Source organism: Mus musculus, chromosome 7 (assembly GCF_000001635.26).
Source record: "Mus musculus strain C57BL/6J chromosome 7, GRCm38.p6 C57BL/6J".
NCBI classification, from domain to species: Eukaryota; Metazoa; Chordata; class Mammalia; order Rodentia; family Muridae; genus Mus; species Mus musculus.
In genome coordinates this window covers 28,266,359-28,291,257 of record NC_000073.6, presented here as the reverse complement: position 1 = coordinate 28,291,257, position 24,899 = coordinate 28,266,359, and the positions used below count along the sequence as shown (strand labels likewise).

At 49.4% G+C, this 24,899-nt stretch overlaps 3 protein-coding genes across 3 annotated transcripts; 1 reads left to right on the top strand and 2 right to left on the bottom strand.

Moving 5' to 3' along the window:
- The first annotated feature begins 71 nt into the window (after window positions 1-71).
- Window positions 72-6,606, top strand: Selenov (selenoprotein V). Its single transcript, NM_175033.4, has 6 exons — window positions 72-935; window positions 2,763-2,787; window positions 2,904-2,957; window positions 3,062-3,136; window positions 3,216-3,352; window positions 6,495-6,606. Exons 1-5 carry the CDS (start codon window positions 181-183, stop codon window positions 3,291-3,293), a joined length of 987 nt encoding a protein of 328 aa, NP_778198.2. The 5' UTR covers window positions 72-180; the 3' UTR covers window positions 3,294-3,352; window positions 6,495-6,606.
- A 4,522-nt stretch (window positions 6,607-11,128) lies between these two features.
- Eid2b (EP300 interacting inhibitor of differentiation 2B) lies at window positions 11,129-13,552 on the bottom strand. The gene has a single exon (NM_001177427.1). The coding sequence runs from the start codon at window positions 13,475-13,477 to the stop codon at window positions 13,022-13,024; it is 456 nt and encodes a 151-aa protein (NP_001170898.1). The 5' UTR covers window positions 13,478-13,552; the 3' UTR covers window positions 11,129-13,021.
- An 8,537-nt stretch (window positions 13,553-22,089) lies between these two features.
- Window positions 22,090-23,377, bottom strand: Eid2 (EP300 interacting inhibitor of differentiation 2). The gene has a single exon (NM_198425.2). The coding sequence runs from the start codon at window positions 23,301-23,303 to the stop codon at window positions 22,593-22,595; it is 711 nt and encodes a 236-aa protein (NP_940817.1). The 5' UTR covers window positions 23,304-23,377; the 3' UTR covers window positions 22,090-22,592.
- Window positions 23,378-24,899: the final 1,522 nt, after the last annotated feature.

The window sequence follows — 24,899 nt, the reverse complement described above, 5'->3', positions numbered from 1 at the left end:
ACAGCAGCGCCTCCCTGGCGCAGAGCTTGGAATCTCCGCCTGACTGGAACCCGGTGTAACAGTGCCTGCTCGTGGTTGCTTCGGTTTTTAGAATCCTCGGGTGCGAAAGCTCTCCTCGCTCAAGGAAGCAGGGCGAGGCGGGACGCTTAGCCTGGGGTACCCGGGTCTCACCTGGTCCCCATGAATAACAAGGCGCGGGTCCCCGCTCCCTCCTCAGTCCGGGCAAACACCCCGGCCCGGACACCCGCTCCCATCCGAACCGCGACCCCAGTCAGGGCCCCGAACCCAGCGCACAACTCGACTCCAGTCCGAACTTCCATCCGGGTCCGGGCTCCTGCCCAAGTCCCTAACCCTGTTCCAATCCGGTTCCCAACTCCAGCCCCAGTCCCTGCCCCAACCCTAACCCCAGCCCCAACTCCAGCTCCAGTCCGGCATGCAGCACCGGTGCGGACTCCAGCACCAGTCCGGGCCCCGAATCTAGGTCGGGTCTTTCCTAAGATCTCTCCAGGCAGGTTCTTCCCGAGCTTGGCCTCGCCCACGGCACAGCCCCTTTCTTCCAGGGCTGCTAGCGCTCTCTTGAAGGATCCCACACTCGCTCAAAATCAGAAACCCTCGATCCACAGCCTAGCGGAGGCCATCCAGGGGCCCCTTCCAGTGCTCACTCCCTCGTCCTCCAAGACACAAGGCTCCATACCGGACACCGCCTCTCCCATAGACTCCTTGGCTTCTACTGCCATGGCCTCCAGTACATTGGGCCCCATTCCGGGCCCCAACCCTACACTAGAGTTCTTGGCCTCCCCGCTGAAGGAAACCCCTGGTCTGGGTAAGCTCTCCACGATTTCCCCAGCACCCAGCTTCGGTTCCACTAAGGAGATCCCATCCACCAGCGAGGACGTCCCAACGCCCAACAGAATCTTGATCCGTGTGATGTACTGGTGAGGGGCTCCCCCTACCCGCGAAAGAACGGGAGCCGAGCCGGCAGATGCTGGAGCTCTGGGCGTGTGTGTGTGTGTGTGTGTGTGTGTGTGTGTGTGTGTGTGTGTGTGCAGGCCCAGGTGGGCGCGCTAGGTAGGGAGGCAGATCCACAGAGTTCTGACCACCACTTGTCTGTCCCTTTGAGATCGGTTTCCCACCCTGGCTTCTTTCATTCACTCCCACGAACCCCTGTGATTTCTGTCTTTGATCTTTCCTCACTCATTTGCATGTTTATTGACTTAAGGCTTTATTCACGCCTCTCTTCCTTCAAACGTTTGTATGAGTAACATGACTGCTGTCATTCGCTTTTATTCATTCATTGATGGGCGTTTCCCACCTGGCAGTCAGAATCATTCGTTTAGCTGCTTGATTCCTGTCTCTTAACTTCATGCATGCATTCACTCTTATTCATACATTCATTCATTCTATTGGTAGAAGCGAGAAGCTTCATCCACCTTCATCCATTCAACATTTACATGATGGATGGGTCTAAACTGTATTCTCATTCATTCATTCATTCATTCATCCATCCATGCATTCACGGTTGATTCTTATGACTGGGAATCCGTTCCCATTCTTTGCTGCGCTTCACTCTGAGGGCCCTGAGCACTTCCCTAGCAGGCCAGGCCATGCACACCCCATGCCAGCCTGCAGAACTGTGAGCAGAGAGGTACTTCCTGAGGAAGGAGGAGAGGCTGTCCACCTCAGAGCTGAGCTGGGTGGTCGGGATGGTCTCACTCCATGGTGACCCTTGAGCGGCCACTTCTCAGAGAAGAGGAAGGAGGCTGCTGAATGAAGGGGAGTGGGTGGGGGAGGGGACGGGGGATGGAGTGGGGCAGCTGGTGAATGAGCACAGAGGCTCTGGAGCTGAGTGCAGCTCTCAGATGCTGCCTCAGGCTCATGCAGTGACCTGGGTGGAGTAGCACAGGTCAGGACTGTGCCCTTATTGCCTCTGTTGCTCTGGAAGACTCCAGGCCCTTGTCTCACACGTTTCCTCCATCCTCTGCCCGACCAGGCAACTTCCCTCTGCTTCCCCTGCCACACCGTGTCTGTTTCTCCTCTTCCCAAGCTTGGCTCCCTCTTGCTACCTCCTTCCTCTCCCCATTCTTCTTTCTTCTCTCTTCTCTTTTCTCTGCTCTTCCTCCTCCTCCTCCTCGTCTCCCTGTGTAGCCCTGGCTGTCCTGGGACACTCGCTATGTGGCTCAGGCTGGCCTGGAAACCACAGAGTCTGATTAAAATGTGGAGCGCCACAGCTGGCTTGACAGCTGTTGTTACACACTCATCAGGTGTTTGTGGCACCAGGCACTGAGCAATGGACAGGTGGAGACTCCTGTCCTTGTAGCTGTGACATGGAGGGGCAGGCAATATGTCACAGCCAGCATGTACAGGAAGGCATCTGGGAGGGTCACAGTTTCTATTGGGAGGGTCAAGACGGCCTTGCTGAAGTGACCTGAGGAAGGGAGAGGAGCCACAAACATCCTGGGGAGGAGCACTCTGCAATCACCTACCAGTGCACACCTGTACAAATGCAGCGAGCTGAAAGACCAGCAAGGAGGTTTTTGTAGCTGGGCAAGGTGGGGGATAAAGGGTGAGGAATAATGGGCACGGTTATGTGGGCACTCAGGAAGGTAAGAAGGAGGAGGATTCCCCCCCCCCCCCCCCCGCAAGGTACCAAGGGAGTGGGGGAATGTCCAAGCAGGCAAGGCTGGGGCCAGATTCAGGCTCACTGCTGCTATAACGTCTCCCTTATTTCTTTCCTGCCTCCCTCTCCTGCTCTCCGCTTGCAGTGGCCTCTGAAGCTATGGCCTTCGGGTGAGTAGTTTCTCCCTCAGAATGTAAGGGAGCAAATGGTAGGAAGACTGGAAGGGGGTGCCCGTCTCTCTCTCCTGTGACCCTTTGACTCCATAACCTCTTGTCCTCCCTCTCAGTACATTATACTGAAAAGGACCCTGGAGCATCAATTCCCAAACCTTCTGGAGTTTGTAAGTGTACTGGTAGCCTGAGGAGAAGGAGAGGTCGGGGTTCCCAGACCCCCCCAACCCCCCCAAGCCCTCAGCCTCCTCCACCCACAACATTCCCCTGGCAGGAGGAGGAAAGAGCTACCCAGGTTACAGGGGAGTTTGAAGTGTTTGTGGATGGGAAGCTGATCCATTCCAAGAAGGTAATTTCTGGGAGCAGAGGGTAGGGATGGGGCGCCGGGAGGTCGGGTCATGTCTGGAGTCTTTCTCCTCTATACCCAGAAAGGTGATGGCTTTGTGGATGAGTCCGGTCTGAAGAAACTTGTGGGTGCTATTGACGAAGAGATCAAGAAGAGGTAGCAGCAGCAACGGAGGGGACATGAGTGAGGTGCTGTGGAGGGCCAGGAGGAAGCATGCAAGTAAGTGAACGGGGCAGGGCAATATTTAGGATCTACTACCGCTCACAGCTGACCCTCACCCTTGAAATCAGGGCACATCACACCTTTTATTTTTTATTTTATATTGGAGGGAGGGACACATGAATGCTATAACGTGTTTGTGGAAGTTAGAGGATGGCTTGTGGGAGTCTCTTCCTCCACAGAGTGGTTTTTGGGGACTGAACTCAGATCATCAAACTTGGCAACAGGCACCCTCTACTCAGTGAGGGTCCCCATCACTGCTCCCCATCACGCGAGACAGCCTTACTGCAGAGCTCAGCCTATTCTAGAAGCCTTTATGTTGTTCAGGCTGCCCTAGAACTCCCAGCAATCCCCTTGCCTCAGCCTCCTAAGTGTTGGCATTACAGGTCTGAGCTATCCCCTCAACTCCTTACCCCCCATTTTCGAGACAGAGTCTCACCTAACCCAGGATGGCCTCAAACTTGCTATGAGTTGAGAATGACCCTCAGCCATGCATCCATCTGCCTCACCTCCCAGTAGCTGGGGATTACAGGCGTGGCCACCATCCGCAGTTTCTTAGGTTTTGCTGAGTGAAGCCAGAGCCTGCGTACATTGGCAGGCATTTTAGCAACTGCACCACTCCTCAGGCCCTCTCCTTCTCATTCCTCCCGTCTCCTTGCAGTGCTGGAGATTGACCTGTGTAAAGTAACGTTTAGGATCCTGACGTGACTGTCATCTCCAAGACTTCCTCCTCCATCTGCTGCCGTAGGCCCAGTCCTGGAAGCTTCTAGCCTCTGTACAGTCTTATCTAGGCCTAGAATGTCTTCAGCCTCTGAGACTTACTGCTGAATAAACTCACCCCTTTCTAGTCCTTTCTGATCTCTGGCAGGCTGGTTCAACTCAGCTGTTCTGCTCAAACTCCTCTCCCAGCCGACTGATGCAGTCTGGCTTCTCTCAGCTTCTCCCTGGATTGCTCTGCTTGGCCTCATACAACTGAACCAGTAAAGTTCCCCCTCCCTTCTCTCTCTCTCTCTCTCTGCTCTGCTCCCTTAAGTAGCTTCCCTTTCGGTCTCTGCTCGTGAGACCGGGCAGACCCTGTTCTGTTAACTCTTTCCCTGATTCATCACTTGACCACTCAGACATCACTTTCAAACATGGGTGCTCCCTTCTACAAACTAACTTTACCTTCGTTGTTTGGGATTAAAGGTGTGTGCTAAGGGCTGAGCCAGACCACAGCTAGAACCAGAGTTGTTCAGTAAGTGACACATTTTTGGGGCTCACAGTATGACCTAATGTCCTGCATCAGCCCTGGGCCTCACACATGGGAAGTGAGAGTTTTACATTGGAGTTGCATCCACAGCCTTCTTCTTCTCCTGTCTTATTTTGAGATAGGGTGTGGTAGCACATGCCTGTAATGTACTAGTACTCAGGAGGCTGAGGCAGGGGGATTGAGGTGAGTTTGAGGCCATTCTGGACTGCATAGAGAGACCCTGTCTCAAAATAAAAAAGTAAAGCTAAAATCATTAAAAAACCAGTTCTTAGATGCCATAACACATTTCAACTCCTCAACAGTAAGATGTGGCTAGTGTGTTGGGCTATGTTGATCTGCAATAGATTGTAGACACAGCACACAAAGGCAATCTGGCATTATTATAAGATATTAAAATATTTGAGATATTAAAAGATGTCTGCAATGATTTAAATAGCATTGACTTTCACCTTGAATTTGTGAGGCATGAGCTGCAGAGATTTGACCTCCTAAGCAGGGGCTCTATCACTGAGCCACGCCCCCAGTCCCTCACTGGGGGATTCTAGGCAGGGGCTCTATCACTGAGCCACGCCCCCAGCCCCTCACTGGGGGATTCTAGGCAGGGGCTCTACCACTGAGCCACGCCCCCAGCCCTCACTGGGGGATTCTGGGCAGGTGCTCTATTTTTGAGTCATGCCCCAGTCCCTCACTGGTACATCATAAGAAACCACTCCACTTCTGAGCCCGATACAGGAAGTTTTTATTTCTAGACTTTGTGAGCTAATAATTACTTCAGGTTGGCCTAAAATTCAAGAATCCCTTGCCTCAGCCTCCTAAGTGCTGGGATTACAGGTGTGGGCTACCTCCTGGTTCTAAGAGAAAAGTTTTAAAAAATGGGAATATGAGGCCATTATGATGCCTGAAAAAGGCATGTCTTCAGATTATCTAATATCCAGTCAAGGGTCTCAAAAATATCTTTTTTTTACAGTTGAGCATGGTGGCTCATATTTGTAATCCTACTTACAAGCACTAGGTAAACTGAGGCAGGATACGGCTCACTGGGAGTTTGAGGACAACATGGGCTCCTCGGGGCATGCCTCAAGAAACCAAAAGATTGGGGAGGCTAAGGAGCAGGCTCAGTGAGGAAGAGCACTGGTTGTGAAGAAAGAGGAACTGAGTTCAGATTCACAGCACTTGGGTATGAAGTTGGCCATGCCCACGTGTTCCTGTGACTCTGGGGTTCAAGGCAGAGACTATGTGGATCCCAGGGTCATACCGCCAAGCCAGTCTAGCTGAAACCGTGTGCTTGAGACCCTGTGTCAAAAATAAGGTGCCGCCTGGAGAGACAGCTCAGGGGTTAAGAGCACTGCGTTGCTCTTGCAGAGGTCCTGAGTTCAATTCCCAGTACCCACATGTTGGCTCACAGCCATCTGTAACTCCAATTCTGGGGAATCAAACACCTTTTTCAGGCTTCTTCATGCTCTGGGTGTGCACATGGTATACACAGACTTATATGCTGGCCAACACTCAAACATATGAAAGAAAAATAAACCTTAGCAAAAAAATAAGTTGGAGTGGGATAAAAGATATTTAACATCTGCCTCTGGCCTCCACATGTAGTATATAGGCACACAACACGTGCACCCATACACACAAGTGCACATACACTCCACATACCAACCACAAACGGGCTGGACATGTAGCTCAGTGGTGTATATGTATGTGTATGTGTATGTATGTGTATGTATATGTATATATATATGTGTGTGTATATATATGTATATATGTGTGTGTATATATTTATAAAATGGGTATCTGATCCATGGACAGCTTTAGAACACAAAGCCCTACAGAACTACTAATCCTTTTATGGGGCATCGTTACTGTTTTGTTTTCTCTCTCTCCCCATCTCAGGAGCCTCAGCAGGATGATGAGAAGGGCTGAAATGCTGCCAAACCAGGTCCTTTTCTGATGGTGGCTGGGGCTTGGGTGGGGCTTGGGAGAGTAAAGAAAAATGTAAACTGCTTCCCTGTGTCAGCGTCTGACAATGTCTGCTATCACCACCACACTTACACCTGGGGTCTGAGGCTGTCACCTAGGCCTTCAGCATCTCCCCCATCTGGTCCAAGACCGAGCTGGGAGGAAGGACAAGGAAGGACGAGGAAGGTCCATACTATGCCCTTAAAGACTCATATGCTAAAGGCCTGGTCCCCAGGCTGTGCTGCTGTTGGGAGGTAGTAGAAATCCATTAGGAGGTGAGGCCTAGTGGGAGGAAGTTAGGCTATTGGGTATGTGCACTGGAAGGGGACACTGGGAACCCAGACCTTTCCTTTCTCTCCTTGCTTTCCCTCCACCATGGGGTCAGCCATGATGTACCGTGCCAACACAGGCCCAAGGCAAAGGGCCAGTGACTATGAGCCAAAGTGAAGCTTTCCTCCCTGTAAGAGCACTTGATTGTCTCCAGTACTTCAGGTCAGTGATGGGAAGCTGACTAAATCACTCAGGATATATGGCTAGAGGAATACAAGGTTCCTGGCAGTCCAGCCTCGACTCCTCATACTGTCAAAGCCAGTCTGTAACTTTTGTCATGCCTTCATTTCCAACAGCCTAATTCAAGACATGTTTGGAAAGCTTTTGATCCTATTGGCACAGCTAAAAGTTGATGCCAGGTGGGCAGTGTTGGCTCACACCTTCAGGTCCCAGCACTCAGGGGACAGAGGCAGGCAGATCCCTGAGTTTCAGAACAGTCAGAGCTACTTAGTGAGACCCTGTCTCAACCCAATGCAACCCAACCCAACCAACCCAACCCAAGCCAACCAACCCAACCCGACCAACCCAAACCAACCAACCCAACCCAAGCCAACCCAACCCAAGCCAACCAACCCAACTCAAGCCAACCCAACCCAACCAACCCAACCCAACCCAACCCAACCCAACCCAACCCAACCCAACCAACCCAATGCAACCCAACCCAAACAACCCAACCCAACCCAACCCAACCCAACCCAACCAACCCAATGCAACCCAACCCAAACAACCCAACCCAAGCCAACCAACCCAACCAACCCAACCCAAACCAACCAACCCAACCCAAGTCAAGCCAACCCAAGCCAACCAACCCAACCCAAGCCAACCCAAGCCAACCAACCCAACCCGACCAACCCAAACCAACCAACCCAACCCAAGCCAACCCAAACCAACCAACCCAAGCCAACCAACCCAACCCAACCCGACCAACCCAAGCCAACCAACCCAACCAACCCAACCCAAACCAACCAACCCAACCCAAGCCAACCCAAGCCAACCCAAGCCAACCCAACCCGACCAAGCCAAGCCAAGCCAACCAAACCATTGAAATGGAAAGAGGGATTGTGGTTGATCTCAAAGCTTTCTTCTCTTTCCAAAAATATATTTCAAATTAAAAATATTTTAGAAATTTGAGTGACTTGATAGTTATTACTCTTTTTTTTTTAAATAAAAAACATTTATTTATTACTATATCTAAGTACACTGTAGCTGTCTTCAAACACACCAGAAGAGGGCATCAGATCTCATTACGGATGGTTGTAAGCCACCATGTGGTTTCTGGGATTTGAACTCAGGACCTTCAGAAGAGCAGTCAGTGCTCTTAACCACTGAGCCATCTCTCCAGCCCGATAGTTATTACTCTTGTGTACGTGATCAGAGGAAACTTTTGTGACATCAGTTCTCCACTTTTTTCCTTTTTTTCTCTGTGCAACCCTGGCTGTCCCGGGTTTTGTTGTGTAGAGGAGGCTGGCTTTAAATACAAAGATCCAAACCAAGAACTCTGCCTAACTGTTGGGATTAAAGAGACAAGCTACCCTGCTTGCTCGGCTCACTCTCCATCTTAACGTGGGTTCTGGGAAATTAAACTCTTCCAGAGGACTCAGGTCCAATTCCCAGCACCTATGTCATAGCTCACTGTCACCTCTAACTCCAGTTCCAAGGGATCCTAGATCTTCTTTGGGCCTCTGAGGGCACTAGGCACAGGCATATATGTAGGGAGAACACACACACACACACACACACACACACACACACACACACACTCACTCTGAGGGCACTAGGCACAGGCATATATGTAGGGAGAACACACACACACACACACACACACACACAGATTAAATTTTTAAAATAGGATGCTGTAAAACTACTGAGCTTTTTTTTTTTTTTTTTTTTTAAAGATTTATTTATTTATTATATGTAAGTACACTGTAGCTGTCTTCAGACACTCCAGAAGAGGGAGCCAGATCTCATTACGGGTGGTTGTGAGCCACCATGTGGTTTCTGGGATTTGAACTCCGGACCTTCGGAAGAGCAGTCGGGTGCTCTTACCCGCTGAGCCATCTCACCAGCCCCCACTACTGAGCTTTTAAAAAAGATTTATTTAGTTATTGTATGTACATGTACAGCTGGTTGTGAGCCTTCATATGGTTGTTGGGAATTGAATTTTTAGGACCTGTGCTTGCTCCGGTTGCTCTGGTCGCCCCACTCACTCAGGTCAACTCCATTTGCTCAGTCCCAAAGATTTATTCATTACTATTAATAAGTACACTGTAGCTGTCTTCAGACACACCAGAAGAGGGCGTCAGATCTCATTACGGGTGGTTGTGAGCCACCATGTGGTTTCTGGGATTTGAACTCAGGAACTTCGGAAGAGCAGTCAGTGCTCTTACCCACTGAACCATCTCGCCAGCCCACTACTGAGTTTTAAAAAACTGTCTGAGGTGGTGTCACATGCATTTAATCTCAGCATTTCAGCAGGATCTTTGTGAACTAGAAGCCAGCCTGGTTTACATAGTGAGTTCCAGGCTAGCCAGGGTTACTACATGTGTAGTGAGATCCTATCTAAAAAATATAATTTATTGGGGGCTGGAGAGACGTCTCAGCGGTTAAGAGCACTGGCTGCTGCTCCTGAGTTCAATTCCCAGAAACCACATGGTGGCCCACAACCATCTGTAGTCATGAACTCTGGTCTCTTCTGCAAATATGCCAACAGAACACTCATATGCATAAATATTTTAAAAGTAAGTAAAAAAGATAGGGTTTATTTGTGAGATGTTGGAGGCAAGATGGTGCAGTGTAATGGATAAAGGTGTTTTGGACAAGCTGGATGCCGGGAGCCATTTACAAACAAAACCTCATTCACACCAGCCATAAATCCCAAAATATTCTTAGCAAAAAATGCTTCAAGACCTCTAAAAGCTTTAAAACCCAAGGCCATGGAGCAAATTGAGACGACCACGCGGCTGCATAAGATTTAGTGCAGACACCAAGTCCTTCATGTAGAGATTTAATGCAGGTCAAATAAAAATGCCACCCGTTTTGGTAAGAAATTGTCACACTGATCCTAATGTTGCATTATAGGAAAAAAAAAAAAAAGAAAGGCCAGGTGGTGTTGGCACACGCCTTCAGTCCCAGCACTCAGAAGGCAGAGGCAGGTGGATCTCTGAGTTTGAGGTCAGCCTGGTCTATGGAGTTCCAGCACAGCCAGGGTTACCCAGTGACCCTGTCTTGAACCCCTCTCCCTGTCAAAATAGGGGAGAGTACAAGTCTCTGAAGACCCGGTGCTCCCAGAGCTGCAAGTGTCCCAGTGAAGGCTGATGTCAGCATGTCCCTTTTACCATTCACAGTGGCCAACATTTTTCCCCCCAGATGGGGGTCTCACAATGAAGTGTCAGGCTAGCCCCAAACTCAACCATCCTGCCCTAGCTTTCTGAGTCTGAGACTGGAGCTGTCAACTATACTCGTGTGGCAAGGCCATTGTGCATCAGGCAGGAAGCAGCAAGGGTTGAGCCTGTACAGCTACAAACATCCCTGCAGGACAGAAGCATCAAATGCCGTCAAGGCTGAGAAACCATCCGTGACCTACTTCAGAGGGGTGGGTGAGTTAAAGGTTTACTGTGTGGTAATGCGCATGTGGAGAGTGACTGACACCTCTGGAGGGGCCAGCCCTTGCAGCTTCACATGGTTCCCGGGACCACCAGGCTTCTTGGCAAACCGTTTACCCACTGAGCACGTTTTCTAGTTCTCTGCTCAATTGCACAGGCTGCTCTAGACTTTTTATCGTTTGAAGATCTCACTATGGAACCAAGGTGGTTCTGGAACTTGGGTACACCAGGTTGGCCTCAAACTCATAGAGATCTGCTTGCTGCTGTGTGCAGGGATTGAGGTCATGTGCCGCCTGCCATCCCTGGCCTAAGCTCTGGACCAGCTTGTCTCAGCCTCCAGAGTATTTAGCATTGAGGTTACAGGGGTGTGCCATCACACCCATCTCCGACTGCCCCCCCCCCTTTAAAATATTTATTATATGTAAGTACACTGTAGCTGTCTTCAGATACCCCAGAAGAAGGCATCAGATCTCATTATGGATGGTTGTGAGCCACCATGTTGTTGCTGGGACTTGAACTCAGGACCTTCAGAATAGCAGTCAGTGCTCTTAGTGTGAGTTTTTCCCAAAGCCAAGACTGTTGTGGAGAAAGAGGCCCAGAGTTCCTTGGTGAATGGAAGTAGACAGAGGCACAAAGAGGGCAGGGAATCCTTAAGACAAACAGCAATGCTTTTGCCCTGTAACTGCTCCGTTTAAGTCTAAGGAAAGAGCAAACGCAACACAGAATGTTACCAAAGCAACGCCAGGGGCAGTGACCCACCCTTAGTTCCAGGACCTGGGAAGTAGATCAAGGAATTCGTCATCAGCCACAGTTCTGTGAAACCTCATCTCAAAAATCAACAACAAAGAAACAAACCAAAAAAACAAACAAAAAACCCCAATGAACAAACCCCAAAACAACCCCTTCCCCTCCTCCCACCCCCCAGAAAACCACATAATAGCTAGGTATGAGACAGGAGGATCTCTGTGAGTTCAAGGCTAGCCTGGTCTACCCATTTAGCAGGTTCTAGACCAGCCAGAGCTACAAAGAGAGACCCTATTTCCAACAACAAAAAATAAGACTGGAGACATGACTCAGTGGAGTGGGTTCAGTTCCCAGAACCAACATCGGGGCTCACAGCTGCCTGAAACTGTAGTTCTGGGAGACCCAACACCCTCTTCTGGTCTCCTCAGTCTCTTGCATGGACACGGTACACACGTATGCATGCAGGCTCACACACATACACATAAATCTTTAAAACAACCAAAAGGAAACATTTTCAAACAACCCAGATGTCCAGAAGACAACTAGTTCATTAAATATGTTGATACAGACTTAAATAGTAGTCATTAAAAAAAAAAACCTATATAGAATTACTTCCATGATAACTGAACATATCAAACCTCAGATGCTGATATATGTACGTACTATGTAGATTTGTTTACATTGCACGTGGATGTGCACCAGTGGTGCTTGGAGGAAATGGGTGTGGATTCTTCCACCTTCACCTCTTGGGTCCAGGGATCAAATTCAGTAATAAGGCTTAGCAGCAGACACCTTTAACCACTGAGCCAAAACCCTACCCTACCTTGATTCAGAAGGAATGGGAGCAGGGCAAGAAGGCTTGGGGTCCATCCTCAGCACCCAAGATTGGGGGATAACTAGACTGGTACCAGTTCATATATGCCTTATAAAATCTGTTTGAAAAACCCTACAGAAAACACAAATCTGTATGGATACCTATTTTCAATTTGGCAGATAAGTTTAACTTCCCATAGTATCTTTTGCAGAATTTGAGTCTTGTGTCTGTATTATTTAAATAATCACTCATCTATTTCCGCATGGTTACAACTACACAAGGTCTGGAAAAATATTCATCTCACAACACATACATGGTTTTCCCTATCTGAATATTTACAACTCGTCTACAGAACATCAAACACAAGAAGTAACGATACATGGATCTTGTCAGCTGACGATGGGACGACCCTCAATTCTGAAATGTCCAAGTGGTTTACAGCTTTCTTCTTACTCAGTAAAACCCGGGAGGAACAGAATCTAGCAAGCACATCCCCTGGTTTCTTCCCGCATCTCCGCTGATTTCTATGGTCTTTTTCATTGATATTTCTTAGACTTCATCTTTGCAAAACCATCGTCCTTCGCAGTGAAGCAACCATGATTTTCAACAAATGCAGGGGAGGGAAAGATTGCTGACAGTCACAAGGTGGAAGTCAGAAGAGTCCTCTTTGCTTGTCAGCCTCAAGCCTCAAGTGCCCTTCTCTCTCCCGGCCTGCTTCATTCCACCCTGCCCACGGCTGGATTCTGGCATGGATTCCCCACCTCATGACATTTGCCCAGACATCTGCCTTTGCCCTTGATTCTAGGAGTCACCTGACTTCCTGGCCACCAATCTTTTATTTTTATTTTTTATTTTTAAAAGACAGTCTCCTGTAGCCCAGGCTGGCCTCCAACTCGCTACATGGCGGAGGATGACCTTGAAGTCCGGTCCTCCGGCCTCCTTCCTCGGAGGTTATAGGTGAAGGCCACCCCTCAGTCGGCGTTGGGGCCGCGGGCGTCGGAGGCCGTGAGCGCCAGCATGAAGGCGCGGGCGTGCGAGTCCATCTGCGGGGGGTTGGCGTCGAAGGCCGCCTCCCTGGCCCTGCAGCCCTCCACGAACAGCCGGCGGCGCTCCTCGATTTCGTGGAGCAGCCTGGTGGGGATCAGGGGGTTGGTGTGCAGATAGTGTTGGAACATCCGCTGCTCGTACAGCTCTAGGAGGAGGAGCGGCGCGTGGACGTGCGGGATCGCCATCAGGCCCGCCACGCCGGGGAACTGCCCGGGAGCCAGGCCCGGGGCCGGCGCCATGGGCTGGGAGGCTGTGGCCAGCGGGTCTTCCTGGGCTTCGGGGACCGGACTGCCTCCGCCCAGTCCCACCTGCAGGACGTCGCCGACGCCGTTCATGGGGCTCAGGTCCGGGATCCTGCTCTCTCCGGGAAGCTCGGACATTGCCACCGTTGAATCCTCAGAAGCACCGGCTCCGGCGGCAGCGTGAAGATGTGCGCATGCGCGGGCCTCGGCGCCCTGGAAAACAAAAGTGCTTGCGCAAGGACGGGTGCCCGGACCTCTATCGCCCTCTAGGGGTGCCATGTGCCATTACCGCCACGGCCGCCTCAAGTTCTGAACCAGCAGGGGCGGCATCACATACTTTAATTTATTATTATTATTATTATTATTATTATTATTATTATTATTATTATTATTATTATTTTATTGCCTTGTTTGAGGCAGCGTCCATGTACATTTGGCTGGCCTGGAACTCATATATACACTCAGATCTGCCTGCTTCTGCCTCCAGAAAACTGGAATTAGCGGTGGTGGCGGCGCACGCCTTTAATACCAGCACTCCGGAGGCAGAAGCAGGTGGATCTCTGGAGCCAGATCCAGGACAGAGAAACCCCGTCTCAACAAACAAACAAACACATATATGGATGTTTTGTTACATATCTGTATATGTAAGCCATATGTGTGTCTGGATCCTAAGAAAATCTGAAGACGGTATCGGTAACTAGAGTTCCAGGGTGTTTGTGAACTGGGCTAGAGATAGCTCAGTGGCTGAGAACTTGCCTAGGGTGTAAGGTCTTGGGTTTGACCCCTATCTGAGAGACAGAGAAGAGAGAGAGGGGAGGGGGAAGGAAAGGTGGGGAGGGAGGAAGCAAGGTAGTTTTGAGCTACCACACAGGTTTTGGGAACTGAACCTGGGTTGTCTGAAAGAAAAAGTGCTTTTAATCTCCGGACTGTTTTTTAGTGTGTCTGTGTAAGTCGGAACCGTGCAGCTGTGGAGGTCAAGGTCAACGTCGTGGCCTTCTCTCCTTCCAACCTTATTGAACTCAAGGTGCTAGTCAGTTGTGCTCTACTCTGGCTTCTGTGTCACATTTAGCTTTGAGTGCGCACACGAGTTCGAGCCACGGCAGGTGTATGGAGATCAGAAGATAACTTTTAGGAGTCAGTTCCATCCTACCATGTGGACCCAAACTCAGGTTGTCAGGTTTGGCAAGTGAATGCCTCTACCTAGTGATCCATCTTGCTGGCATATTTTCTTCATTTTTGCTCGTTACGGTTGGTGTAGCCGTTTCTCTCGGCACTTCCATGCCTCTTTCCCCCACGCAGTGGCAGCACTTCCCTTACTTGAGTGTAATACACTGTTGAATCTCCTAGGGTGGCCACTGCCTGTCGATAATCTCAGAAAACAAGAGGGCTACCCGTGGTGGAGCACAGCTGCAATCCCAGTCTTTGGGAGGTAGAGGCAGGAAGATGAGATTATGTTCGTCCTGGGCTACTTGGCAAGTTCTAGGCCAGCCTGGGCTAATGTGAAAAGTGTGCTAAGAGTCTGAAATGCAGCTGTATCTCCGCCACGTAATCAACTCTGCACCTGCCTTCTCGTGCCTTTGAGGAACCCAGAGGCCACATGTCTCCAACCTGTCAATGCTGTCCCCAACACTCGCATCTGGAGCTCAAGCCTGTAACCCCAGCTACCTAGGTGTCCAATGCCGAAAAAGTTCAAGGGTAGCCTGGGCTACAGACTTCAAGGACAGTCTGGGCAACTAAGACCATGACTCAAAGTAAAAATAAGCCTAGGGTTAGAGGACCAGCGAGATGCTCAGCAGGTAATGCTGAGGATGTCTTCAGTTGCATCCCCTGGACCCACAGAGTGGGAGGAAGGCCAACTCCTGCAAGCTGTCTTCTGGCACTATGTATATACTGTGGGAGATGCACTCGTACTGCCTGGGAGTGTAGCTCAGTGGTGCTGCTCTGGGCTCAATCAGCACTTGAGGCTGAGGCAGGAGGAGCTCTGTGAGTTCAAGGTCACCCTGGTCTACATAGAGTTCTAATCCATCTAGGGCTACACACAGTGAGACCCTGTCATACACACAAAAAAGCTTGTTAGTAAAATTGAAAAGAATATAAAGACCATGCTGTGTTAGTCTCAACATGATCCCATAATTCGTCATGGTGCATCTGACATAACCTAGGATGGCATCTGTAGATTCTCGGTTTTGAAACAGGGTCTTGCTACAGAGCACAAGTTGTCCTCCAAGTTAGCACCTTCCTGCTGCTCCCTGCTGCTCCCTGCTGCTGCTGCTCCCTGCTGCTGCTGCTGCTCCCTGCTGCTCCCTGCTGCTGCTGCTGCTCCCTGCTGCTCCCTGCTGCTGCTGGGATTACAAGTTGTACCATGTCTGTTATGTTCATAACCTGAGGAGGCCTTTGACAAAATTCAACAAGCTTTCTTTTTAAAAATGTGTTATTTTTATTTATAGGTGTGTGCTTATGTACTTTTGTGTGAATGTGTATGTACACGTGTGTGGGTGTCTAACTCAGGGTTTCTATTCCTGCACAAAGCATCATGACCAAGAAGCAAGTTGGGGAGGAAAGGGTTAATTCAGCTTAGACTTCCATACTGCTGTTCATCACCAAAGGAAGCCAGGACAGGAGCTCACACAGGGCAGGAACCTGGAGGCAGGAGCTGATGCAGAGGCTCTGGAGGGATGTTCCTTACTGGCTTGCTTCCCCTGGCTTGCTCAGCCTGCTTTCTTATAGAACCCAGGACCACCAGCCCAGAGATGGCACCACCTACAATGGGCCCTCCCACCCTTGACCACTAATTGAGAAAATGCCTTACAGCTGGATCTCATGGAGGCATTTCCTCAAGGGAGGCTCCTTTCTCTGTGATAACTCCAGCTTGTGTCAAGTTGAGACAAAACCAGCCAGTATAGTGGGTGACCTTGGCATCCAGAAAAGAGGACTGGATCCACGGGAGTTGGAGTTGTAGGGTGGTTGTGAGCTGCCCAACACGGGTGCTGGTATCCAAATTCTGGTTCTCACGATTGAGCAGCAAGTGCTCCAGCTGCTGAGCCATCTCTCCAGCCCCGATAACCACTCCTTTCCTCTCTAGCTTTATGTGTGTGAGTGTTTTGCCTGCATGCATGCACGGCTGATGCCTGTGCAGGCCAGAATAGGACATCAGATCCCTCCCCTAGAGCTGGGATTGCAGATGTTTGTGATTGTGAGCTGCTGACATGTAATTGCTAGGAAGTGAACTAGGGTCCTCTGTAAGAGCAACAGTGCTCTTAATTATTGAGCCTTCTCTCCAGAGACTATGGATAGATGGCTATGGAAATCATTTTCACAAGTCATGGTCACTCACCACATTAAACAGAATGCAGTGGCCAAGGAGCCAAACAGAAGTCAGAGCAGGGCTGGAGAGATGGCTCAGTGGTTAGGAACACTGGCTGCTCTTCCAGGGAACTTGGGTTCAATTCCCAGAACCCACATGGCAGTTCAGAAGTGTCTGTAATTCCAGTTCCAGGGGATCTCACACAAAAATACATACAGGCTGGGCTGGAGAGATGGCTCAGCGGGTAAGAGCACTGAATGCTCTCCCAAAGGTCCTGAGTTCAAATCCCAGCAACCACATGGTGGCTCACAACCATCTGTAATGAGATCCGAAGCCTTCTTCTGGAGTGTCTGAAGACAGCTATAGTGTACTTACATATAATAATAATAATAATAATAATAATAATAAAAATACATACAGGCAAAATGTCAATGCACATGGAAAAAAAAGTCAGAGTGCCAGAGAGATGGCTCAGGGTGAGAGCCCTTGCCGTATGCCCTGGTGTTTTCTGTTGCTGTTATAAAACACTGATCAAAACAAATGTGGGGAAGAAAGGATTCATTTCAGTTTATAACTCTAAGGTCACACTCAGTCCATCCCTGAGGGAAGCCAAGGCAGGAACTGAGGCAGAGGCCACAGAGGAACACTGCTAACTGGCTTCCTCTCCTGGCTTGTCCAACTACTTTTCCTACAGATGGCACTGCCCACAGTGGGCTGGGCCTTTCTACATCAATTGGCAATGAAGAAATGCCTCAGAGACTTACCCAAAGGCCAAAATGCTAAAGGAAATTCCTCACCTGACGGCCCTTTCCTCAGGTAAGTCAAACTGACAACCAAGACTGGCCATCAGACTGTCACCCATGAGGGCCATCAGACTGTCACCCATGAGGGCCATCAGACTGTCACTCATGAGGGCCATCAGACTGTCACTCATGAGGGCCATCAGACTGTCACCCATGAGGGCCATCAGACTGTCACCCATGAGGGCCATCAGACTGTCACCCATGGGGGCCATCAGACTGTCACCCATGGGGGCCATCAGACTGTCACCCATGGGGGCCATCAGACTGTCACCCATGGGGGCCATCAGACTGTCTGTCACTCATGAGGGCCTGAAATTTGGGTCTCAGCATCCATGTTAAAGCTGAGCATGGCCACATGTGCTATAACCCCACCTCTGTGAGGTAGAGACAGAAGGAGGCCATCAGCTTAGCTCCAGGTTCAGTGAGAGTCTCAAGGAAAGTGATAGAGGTTACCTGACACCCTCTTCTGGCCTCTGCACATATGGACACACATACACATGTATGTGTACACCACACACATGAACACACACTGAAAAGTTAGAGAAGAATCATCAGACAAACTAACATTATTGAGTGGGGCTGGAGAGATGGCTCAGAGCACTGGCTGCTCCTCTGCCAGACCTGGGTTCAGTTCCCAGCATTCACACAGCAGCTCGGCCTTCTGTAACTGCAGTTCCAGGGGTCAGACGCCCTCCTGTGGCCTCCTTGAGCACCTGGCATTCAAGTACACAGAATTCATGCAGACAACAGATGAGATATCTAGGAACAAACGACTAGACCTGTGAAAGACCAATTTCAGGTGAATTCATCTAACAATATTAATACTCTCCAAATAAAACATTTAGACTCAAGGGTACAAAGAAGCTTTTAAACATCTGTGTGCACGCTTGCTTTCATGCGTGTGCAGGTGCATGCTTATGTGGAGGTTAGAGGTCAACCCCCAGTGCTCCTTGTGATAGTTCAACCTGTCTTCTGTGGCAGGCCTCTTGCTGGAACCCAGGGCTGCTGGCTTGTCAGAGAACGTCAGGAATCCTCTGTCTATACCACCTGTGCTGGGGCTATGAGTGTGTGTCACCTCATCTTTCCTATGTGGGTTTGGGACCAAACCTTGCGAAACAAGTATTCTACAGACTTCTGACCCCAGCCAAGATATTTAGCCAAATATCAAACTTGTGGTGATCCTCCTATGTTCTGAGATTACAGGCATGAGGTCTCACTACTTGGTCTATAAAGTCTTTAAAAAACATGAAAACAGCCAGGCAGTGGTGGTGGCACACACCTTTAAGCCCAGCATGCAGGAGGCAGGGCCAGGCAGATCTGAGTTCTGGGCTTGGTCTACAGAGCAAGTTCCAGGACAGCCAGGACTACACAGAGAGATCTTGTCTTGAAAAAACAAAACAAAAAATAAGTAAAAAATAACGTGCAAACAGATCATTTGAACAGAAAGACCTCTGTAACTTTTTATTCACCATTTATTTTATTTTATCGAGTTTCTCTGAGTAGCCTTGGCTATAGAACAATAGGTCAGGCCTGCCTCTTCTGGGATTAAAGGCAAGGCAAGCACCAACACCACCTAGCTGGAAGAGTTCCATATCTTACCGATGTGGTAGCTCACACCTGTAACCCCAGCCTTTGGAAGATAAGACACGTGAATCCTTAATTTCAGGCTGGCATGGATTAAAAGTGAGATTCTGTCTTGAACCAAATATGACAAAACACAGCTCAAAGGAAAGACTGAGGGGCTGGAGAGATGGCCAGAGGCGGAGGGCGCTTGTTGCTCTTGTAAAGGCCTGAGTTTGGCTTCCAGCATCTCAAAGGTTGCACATAATTCCAGTTCCAAAGCATCCAACGCCCCCTTCTGGCTTTCTGAGGCACTGCATGCACAAAGTGAACATAGATATAAATGGGGGCAACAGCTCAGACACATTAAAGATAAACACTTTAAAATAAAAAGTATCTGATTATAAAATGAAAGGTATATAAAAAGCAGTATCTTAAAGGCAGCAGTTATTCCTAGGTTATATATAAATGTGATTCTAATGAACTAGCAATAACACAGGTGTGGTGGTCACACTTACTCCCAGCACTTGGGAGGCATGGGCAGGCCATCTCTGAATTTGAGGCCAGCCTGGTCTACAGAGGCAGATCCAGGACAGCCAGGGCTACACAGAGAAACCCTGTCTCATCCCCGCCCCCAAGTAAAAATGAGCATAAATAACCAGAAACACTATTACTTCTTTGAATAAATCCCAAGTGGTTCACGATAAAAAAATGAAATCTCCAGAGAAACCCTGTCTTGAAAAACCAAACCAAACCAAACCAAACCAAACCAAATCAAACCAACCAAAACAAAAAACAAACAAACAAACAAAACACAAAACACAAAAAACAAAAACAAACTCAAAACCAAACCCACCAACCAACCAAAAATCCAAAAAAAGAGTAACCTCTCTCATACACACTAATAAAACTTTGGAATTCAAAATTTCGCACAATTTAGGGAAAACAGGAAAAACAAAAACCCCTAACCTTAGTTGACACAAGCCTGGTGGCCTGGTTTGATCTGCTCAACTCACATCGAGAATAAAAATAAAATCTTTCAGAAAAGCCACTTAAATAACTAGAAAAAAATATATTTGTAACTCATATCACAAACTATTGTTATACCTAATGTCACTAATAATAGTAAGCTACTACAGCCATTAAGGGAATTATTAAGGGGAGAAATGGGTAAAAAATGTGGACATTCACCAGGGTGATGGTGGCGCACGCCTTTAATCCCAGCACTTGGGAGGCAGAGGCAGGCAGATTTCTGAGTTCGAGGTCAACCTGGTCTACAGAGTGAGTTCCAGGACAGCCAGAGCTCCACAGAGAAACCCTGTCTCGAAAAAACCAAAACCAAAACAACAACTACAACAAAAATCTGGACAGTCATGAGAGAGGAAAAGGAACTAGATTTTTGTGGTGTGTGTTGGGGGTGGGATCAGACCCAAGAGACTTGTACATTCTAGGCAGGGGCTCTACCACTGAGCCATGCCCCAACCCCTCACTGGGGGATTCTAGGCAGGGGCTCTACCACTGAGCCATGCCCCAACCCCTTACTGGGGGATTCTAGGCAGGGGCTCTACCACTGAGCCACGCCCCCAGCCCCTCACTGGGGGGGTCTAGCCACGCCCCCAGCCCCTCATTGGGGGATTCTAGGCAGGGGCTCTACCACTGAGCCACGCCCCCAGCCCCTCACTGGGGGATTCTAGGCAAGTGTGCTATCATTGACCCACCTTTTGTTTCTTTTTTTTTTCGAGACAGGGTTTCATCGTGTAGCCCTGGCTGTCCTGGAACTCACTTTGTAGACCAGCCTGGCTTTGAACTCAGAAATCTGCCTCTGCCTCCCAAGTGCTGAGATTAAAGGCATTCACCACCACACCGGCTTCACCTTTTCCTTTTTTTTTTTTTTTTTTTTAAGATTTGTTTATTGTATGTAAGTACACTATAGTTGTCTTCAGACACTCCAGAAGAGGGTGCCAGATCTCATTACGGATGGTTGTGAGCCACCATGTGGTTGCTGGGATTTGAACTCAGGACCTCTGGAAGAGCAGTCAGTGCTCTTAACCGCTGAGCCATCTCTCCATCCCCCCACCTTTTCATTCTAAAGTGAAAAGATAACTTACAATAAAAACCTTACAACCGCTATATCTTTTTTTTCTACCGTCAGTCTGGTAAGCACTGTGCATCTGATGGTTGAGCATATTGGCTAGGGAGTCAGAAAACATCCAATTATCGATCACTGGTGGGAGCACCAAGGGGCCAATTAGCTGCATCTGTAAAGTTACAAAGGCAAGCCTTTGGCCCAGGACTGTCACCTCTAGACATCAGGCTACAGAGATTATCAAGAACAAAAAGCCTAAGAAGCTAGTGAGACGAACCGTCAATTTTATGGAAACTTAAAAGACAAACAAAACAAAACAAAACCAGGCGTGGTGGCGCACGCCTTTAATCCCAGCTCTCAGGAGGCAGAGGCAGGCGGATTTCTGAGTTCGAGGCCAGCCTGGTCTACAAAGTGAGTTCCGGGACAGCCAGGGCTATAAAGAGAAACCCTGTCTCGAAAAAACCAAAAAACCCCAAAAAGTAGTAGGTATATAACACCATCAAGTATAAGACTTATTCCACCTTGGGATGGTAGACATGAAAAATGTGTTCAGAACGGAAGCAGTATGTGCCTGCCCACGGGCCCGTTGGTGTGCGCAGGCGCCAACCTACCAGAGGTGGCGCCATACTGCCAGGAGAAACCGATGGGAAAAAGCCCACCGTCCACCAGTATATTCCTGGTTCATAACAGCATAACCACAAAATATAGCCCTAAGGAGTAAATATACTGGTCGGGAAGGTTCTTCACGGTATCTTCATAAGAAATCACAATATCCAAACCAAAATCTGTCAACTCTGCTGAGAAATAAAATGTGTATAAAAAAGGAAACAAGGACGGAAACTGCCTTCAGAGGCTGCATGAGGCATGGGGACAAGGAGAGAAGGACAGAAGACTCTCAATCCTTCATAGTCTTGGGACTTAGGAATAGATTAATTACAAAGCAATGACGGAAAAAAAAAACTTTTGAAAAATGGAAAATAAAATCCCAGAAAATTGGTATGTTTGGAAACACGATTTATCACATACTATATACAATATTTATGTTGTTCGCCATTCACAATGTCTGAGACACAAAATCCCTCTTACACTATACACGCTTGTTGACGCTGACGTGAAGACTTTGCCTGCTCTGACAAGGTCAAGTTCTCCACAGAAACCTCGTCCTAAAACCAGCTTTCTCTTCGAGTCTTCTTCGTCGTGGGCTCTACTACTGGCAATTTTAAGTCTTTACAGTTTTACAAAACCGTCCTTTACTTATTAACGAAGCCACGAGGATGGACCTTTTCCATAACACAAGAAATTTCAACTGATCATAAACTCAAGAAACGGTAGGAGTCTACGATGCTTTCCCTCCCCACCCCCAATTTTCTGACGCTTTTCCTCCCTCTGAGGAAGCGCTGCCTCTCAAGATCCGTTTGATTTCTTAAAACCAAGTTGCAGGATGGGGTTTCACTTGGATGCGGAGGTCTTGGTGCCGTGCCCTCCCCGCAGTCCGACTCTTCACTCTCTGTGGATGAACTTATCGCAACCCAGTTCTTCTATTAGAGGATTGATCACCTCTGATGCAGTCAGGGCTATGGTAAACGTTAAAATGTCAAAATCCACCCTCTGGGGGTTACGCAGGTACTCTATGTCGAAGGCTGCCTCCCTGGCTCGGCAGGCCTCCACGAAGCGCCGCCGGCGCTCCTCCAGCTCCTGGATCCGGCCGGGGGCGATCGGGTAGTTCTCCAGGTAGTGGCGCAGGAACTGCTGGTAATTGATGCCCAAGACGCTGAGGGGGTGGCGGAAGCGCATGTACGGCATCGCCGCCAGGCCGCCCGCCCTGGACCGGGGCCTGCCCTCCGGAGCCTCCTCCTCCAGCGGATCGCCCAGCAGCCGGGCCACCTCTGCCATCCGGGCTTCCCTGGACGCCGCCGCCGCCGCCGGGCCTTCGCGGGCCGCTGCGCCGCCCCGGGGCGCCGCCCCAGGGCCTCCTCGGGCCGCCGCCGCCCTGCCTTCCCGGGCTGCAGCCACCCGGCCTCCCCTGGCAGCCGCCGCCGGGGCTGCGGGGCCTTCCCGGGCCGCCGCCATTGGGCGTCCCCGGGTCTCCCCAGGTCGCGCCGGACCCGGGAGCGCACGCCGCCCGCCGCCTACCTCGGCCTGCGGGAGCCGGCGGTCGCGGCTCGCTGCTCCCGTCTGCGGGGCGCTGCTGACTGCGGGCAGCTGCGACATGTCGGACCGCGGGGTCAGCACCGCTGCTCGCTGAGACCCGGGAAGAACGGGGCCGTGAGGCGCGGGGCGTGCACGCGAGGGCGCGTCCACGAGCGCAATGCGCACGGGTAGGGGGTCGCGTGTCTCGCCGTCTGCGCAGGCGTAGCTCCAACGGCGAAGCCGAGGAGCAGTGCGCACGCGTGTCCTCCGGGCATTTGCTGGCGAGCCTTGAGATTGCTACCTAGCAGTCAGAAGAGCGGTTGCATCCTTTCTGTTGAAGGGGGGGGGTCTCTTTCACATTTCTACCAATCGGTTTAAGTTTCTAAATTTAATTTTAGTTTTAAAATTAGTCTTTAAAGTTTTCTTGCCGGGCGTGGTGGCGCGCGCCTTTAATCCCAGCACTAGGGAGGCAGAGGCAGGCAGATTTCTGAGTTCAAGGCCAGCCTGGACTACAGAGTGAGTTCCAGGACAGCCAGGACTATACAGAGAAACCCTGTCTCGAAAAAACCAAAAAAAAAAAAAAAAAAAACCAAAAAAAAAAACAAAAACAAAAAAAAGTTTTCTTTATTTGTATGTATTTTATTTTATGGGCATGATGGTTTGCTTCCATGTTTATATGTGTACCACATAATACAATGCCAACAGAAGCCAGAAGAGGGCGCTGGATCCTCTGGAACTGGAGTTACGGAAACCCTGCTGGGTGCTGTGATTAAACCTTTACCAGAGTAGCCAGTGCTCTTAACCTTGCAGCCAGGTCTCTGGTCTCTTGGTTGTGTTTTTGAAACAGTTTCACGAAGCTCAGACTGCTAAGGATGGCCTTGAACTCCTGATCTTCCTGCCTCTGCTTCTTGAGTCTAGGATGATAGGCATGTCTCACTATGCCTCGATAGTTAACTAACCTAGTACAGGTTATTATTAACTATACTAACCTATTAACTCTACTATGATTTATCAATTAAAGGCAAAACATAAATAGATAGACTTACAACTGAACCATAAAGGCCAACAAGATGGCTCAGTGGGTAAAGTCACTTTCCCCAAAATCTGATGACTACTTGTGTTCAATCCCAGAAACCCACATGGTGGAAGGAAAAAAATGACACCCAAAAGTTGTTCTCTGAAGTCTTCGTGCGTGCGAACATGTTGAGAAAAGAACGGGACAGTAAGGGAGAGCAGGCGTGTCCTGTGAGTCGGCTGCTCACAGGGCACTCGAGACCTTTGGTGACTGCTCAACATTTTGATGTATACTAGCAGCCACGTCCTTCCCGTCACTTATGTCATTTAGTCAATTATCTGCTTTCCTTTGTGGATTCTTTTAAATATCACTCTTTCCCCAAGTCAGACCCCGAGTTGTGAACACAACTTTTGGAAAGCGAAGCGGCTCTAGCTGTCCAGAGCTTGGCAAACACGGCTCTGGCAGGCCTTGCCCTTCTCTCCTGTTCCCAATGCTTTGCTAAGAAAACTGTAAGATCACATCCTCCTCCTGAAGCTGGCTATCAAGGTCCAGCTATCAAAGCACTGAAGTCCAGCAATCAAAAGCTCCCTTTGCCTATCCAAATCAACCTGTCCAATCAAAATTAAACACCTCATCCTATCACGGGGGTTTCCCTTTGAGCC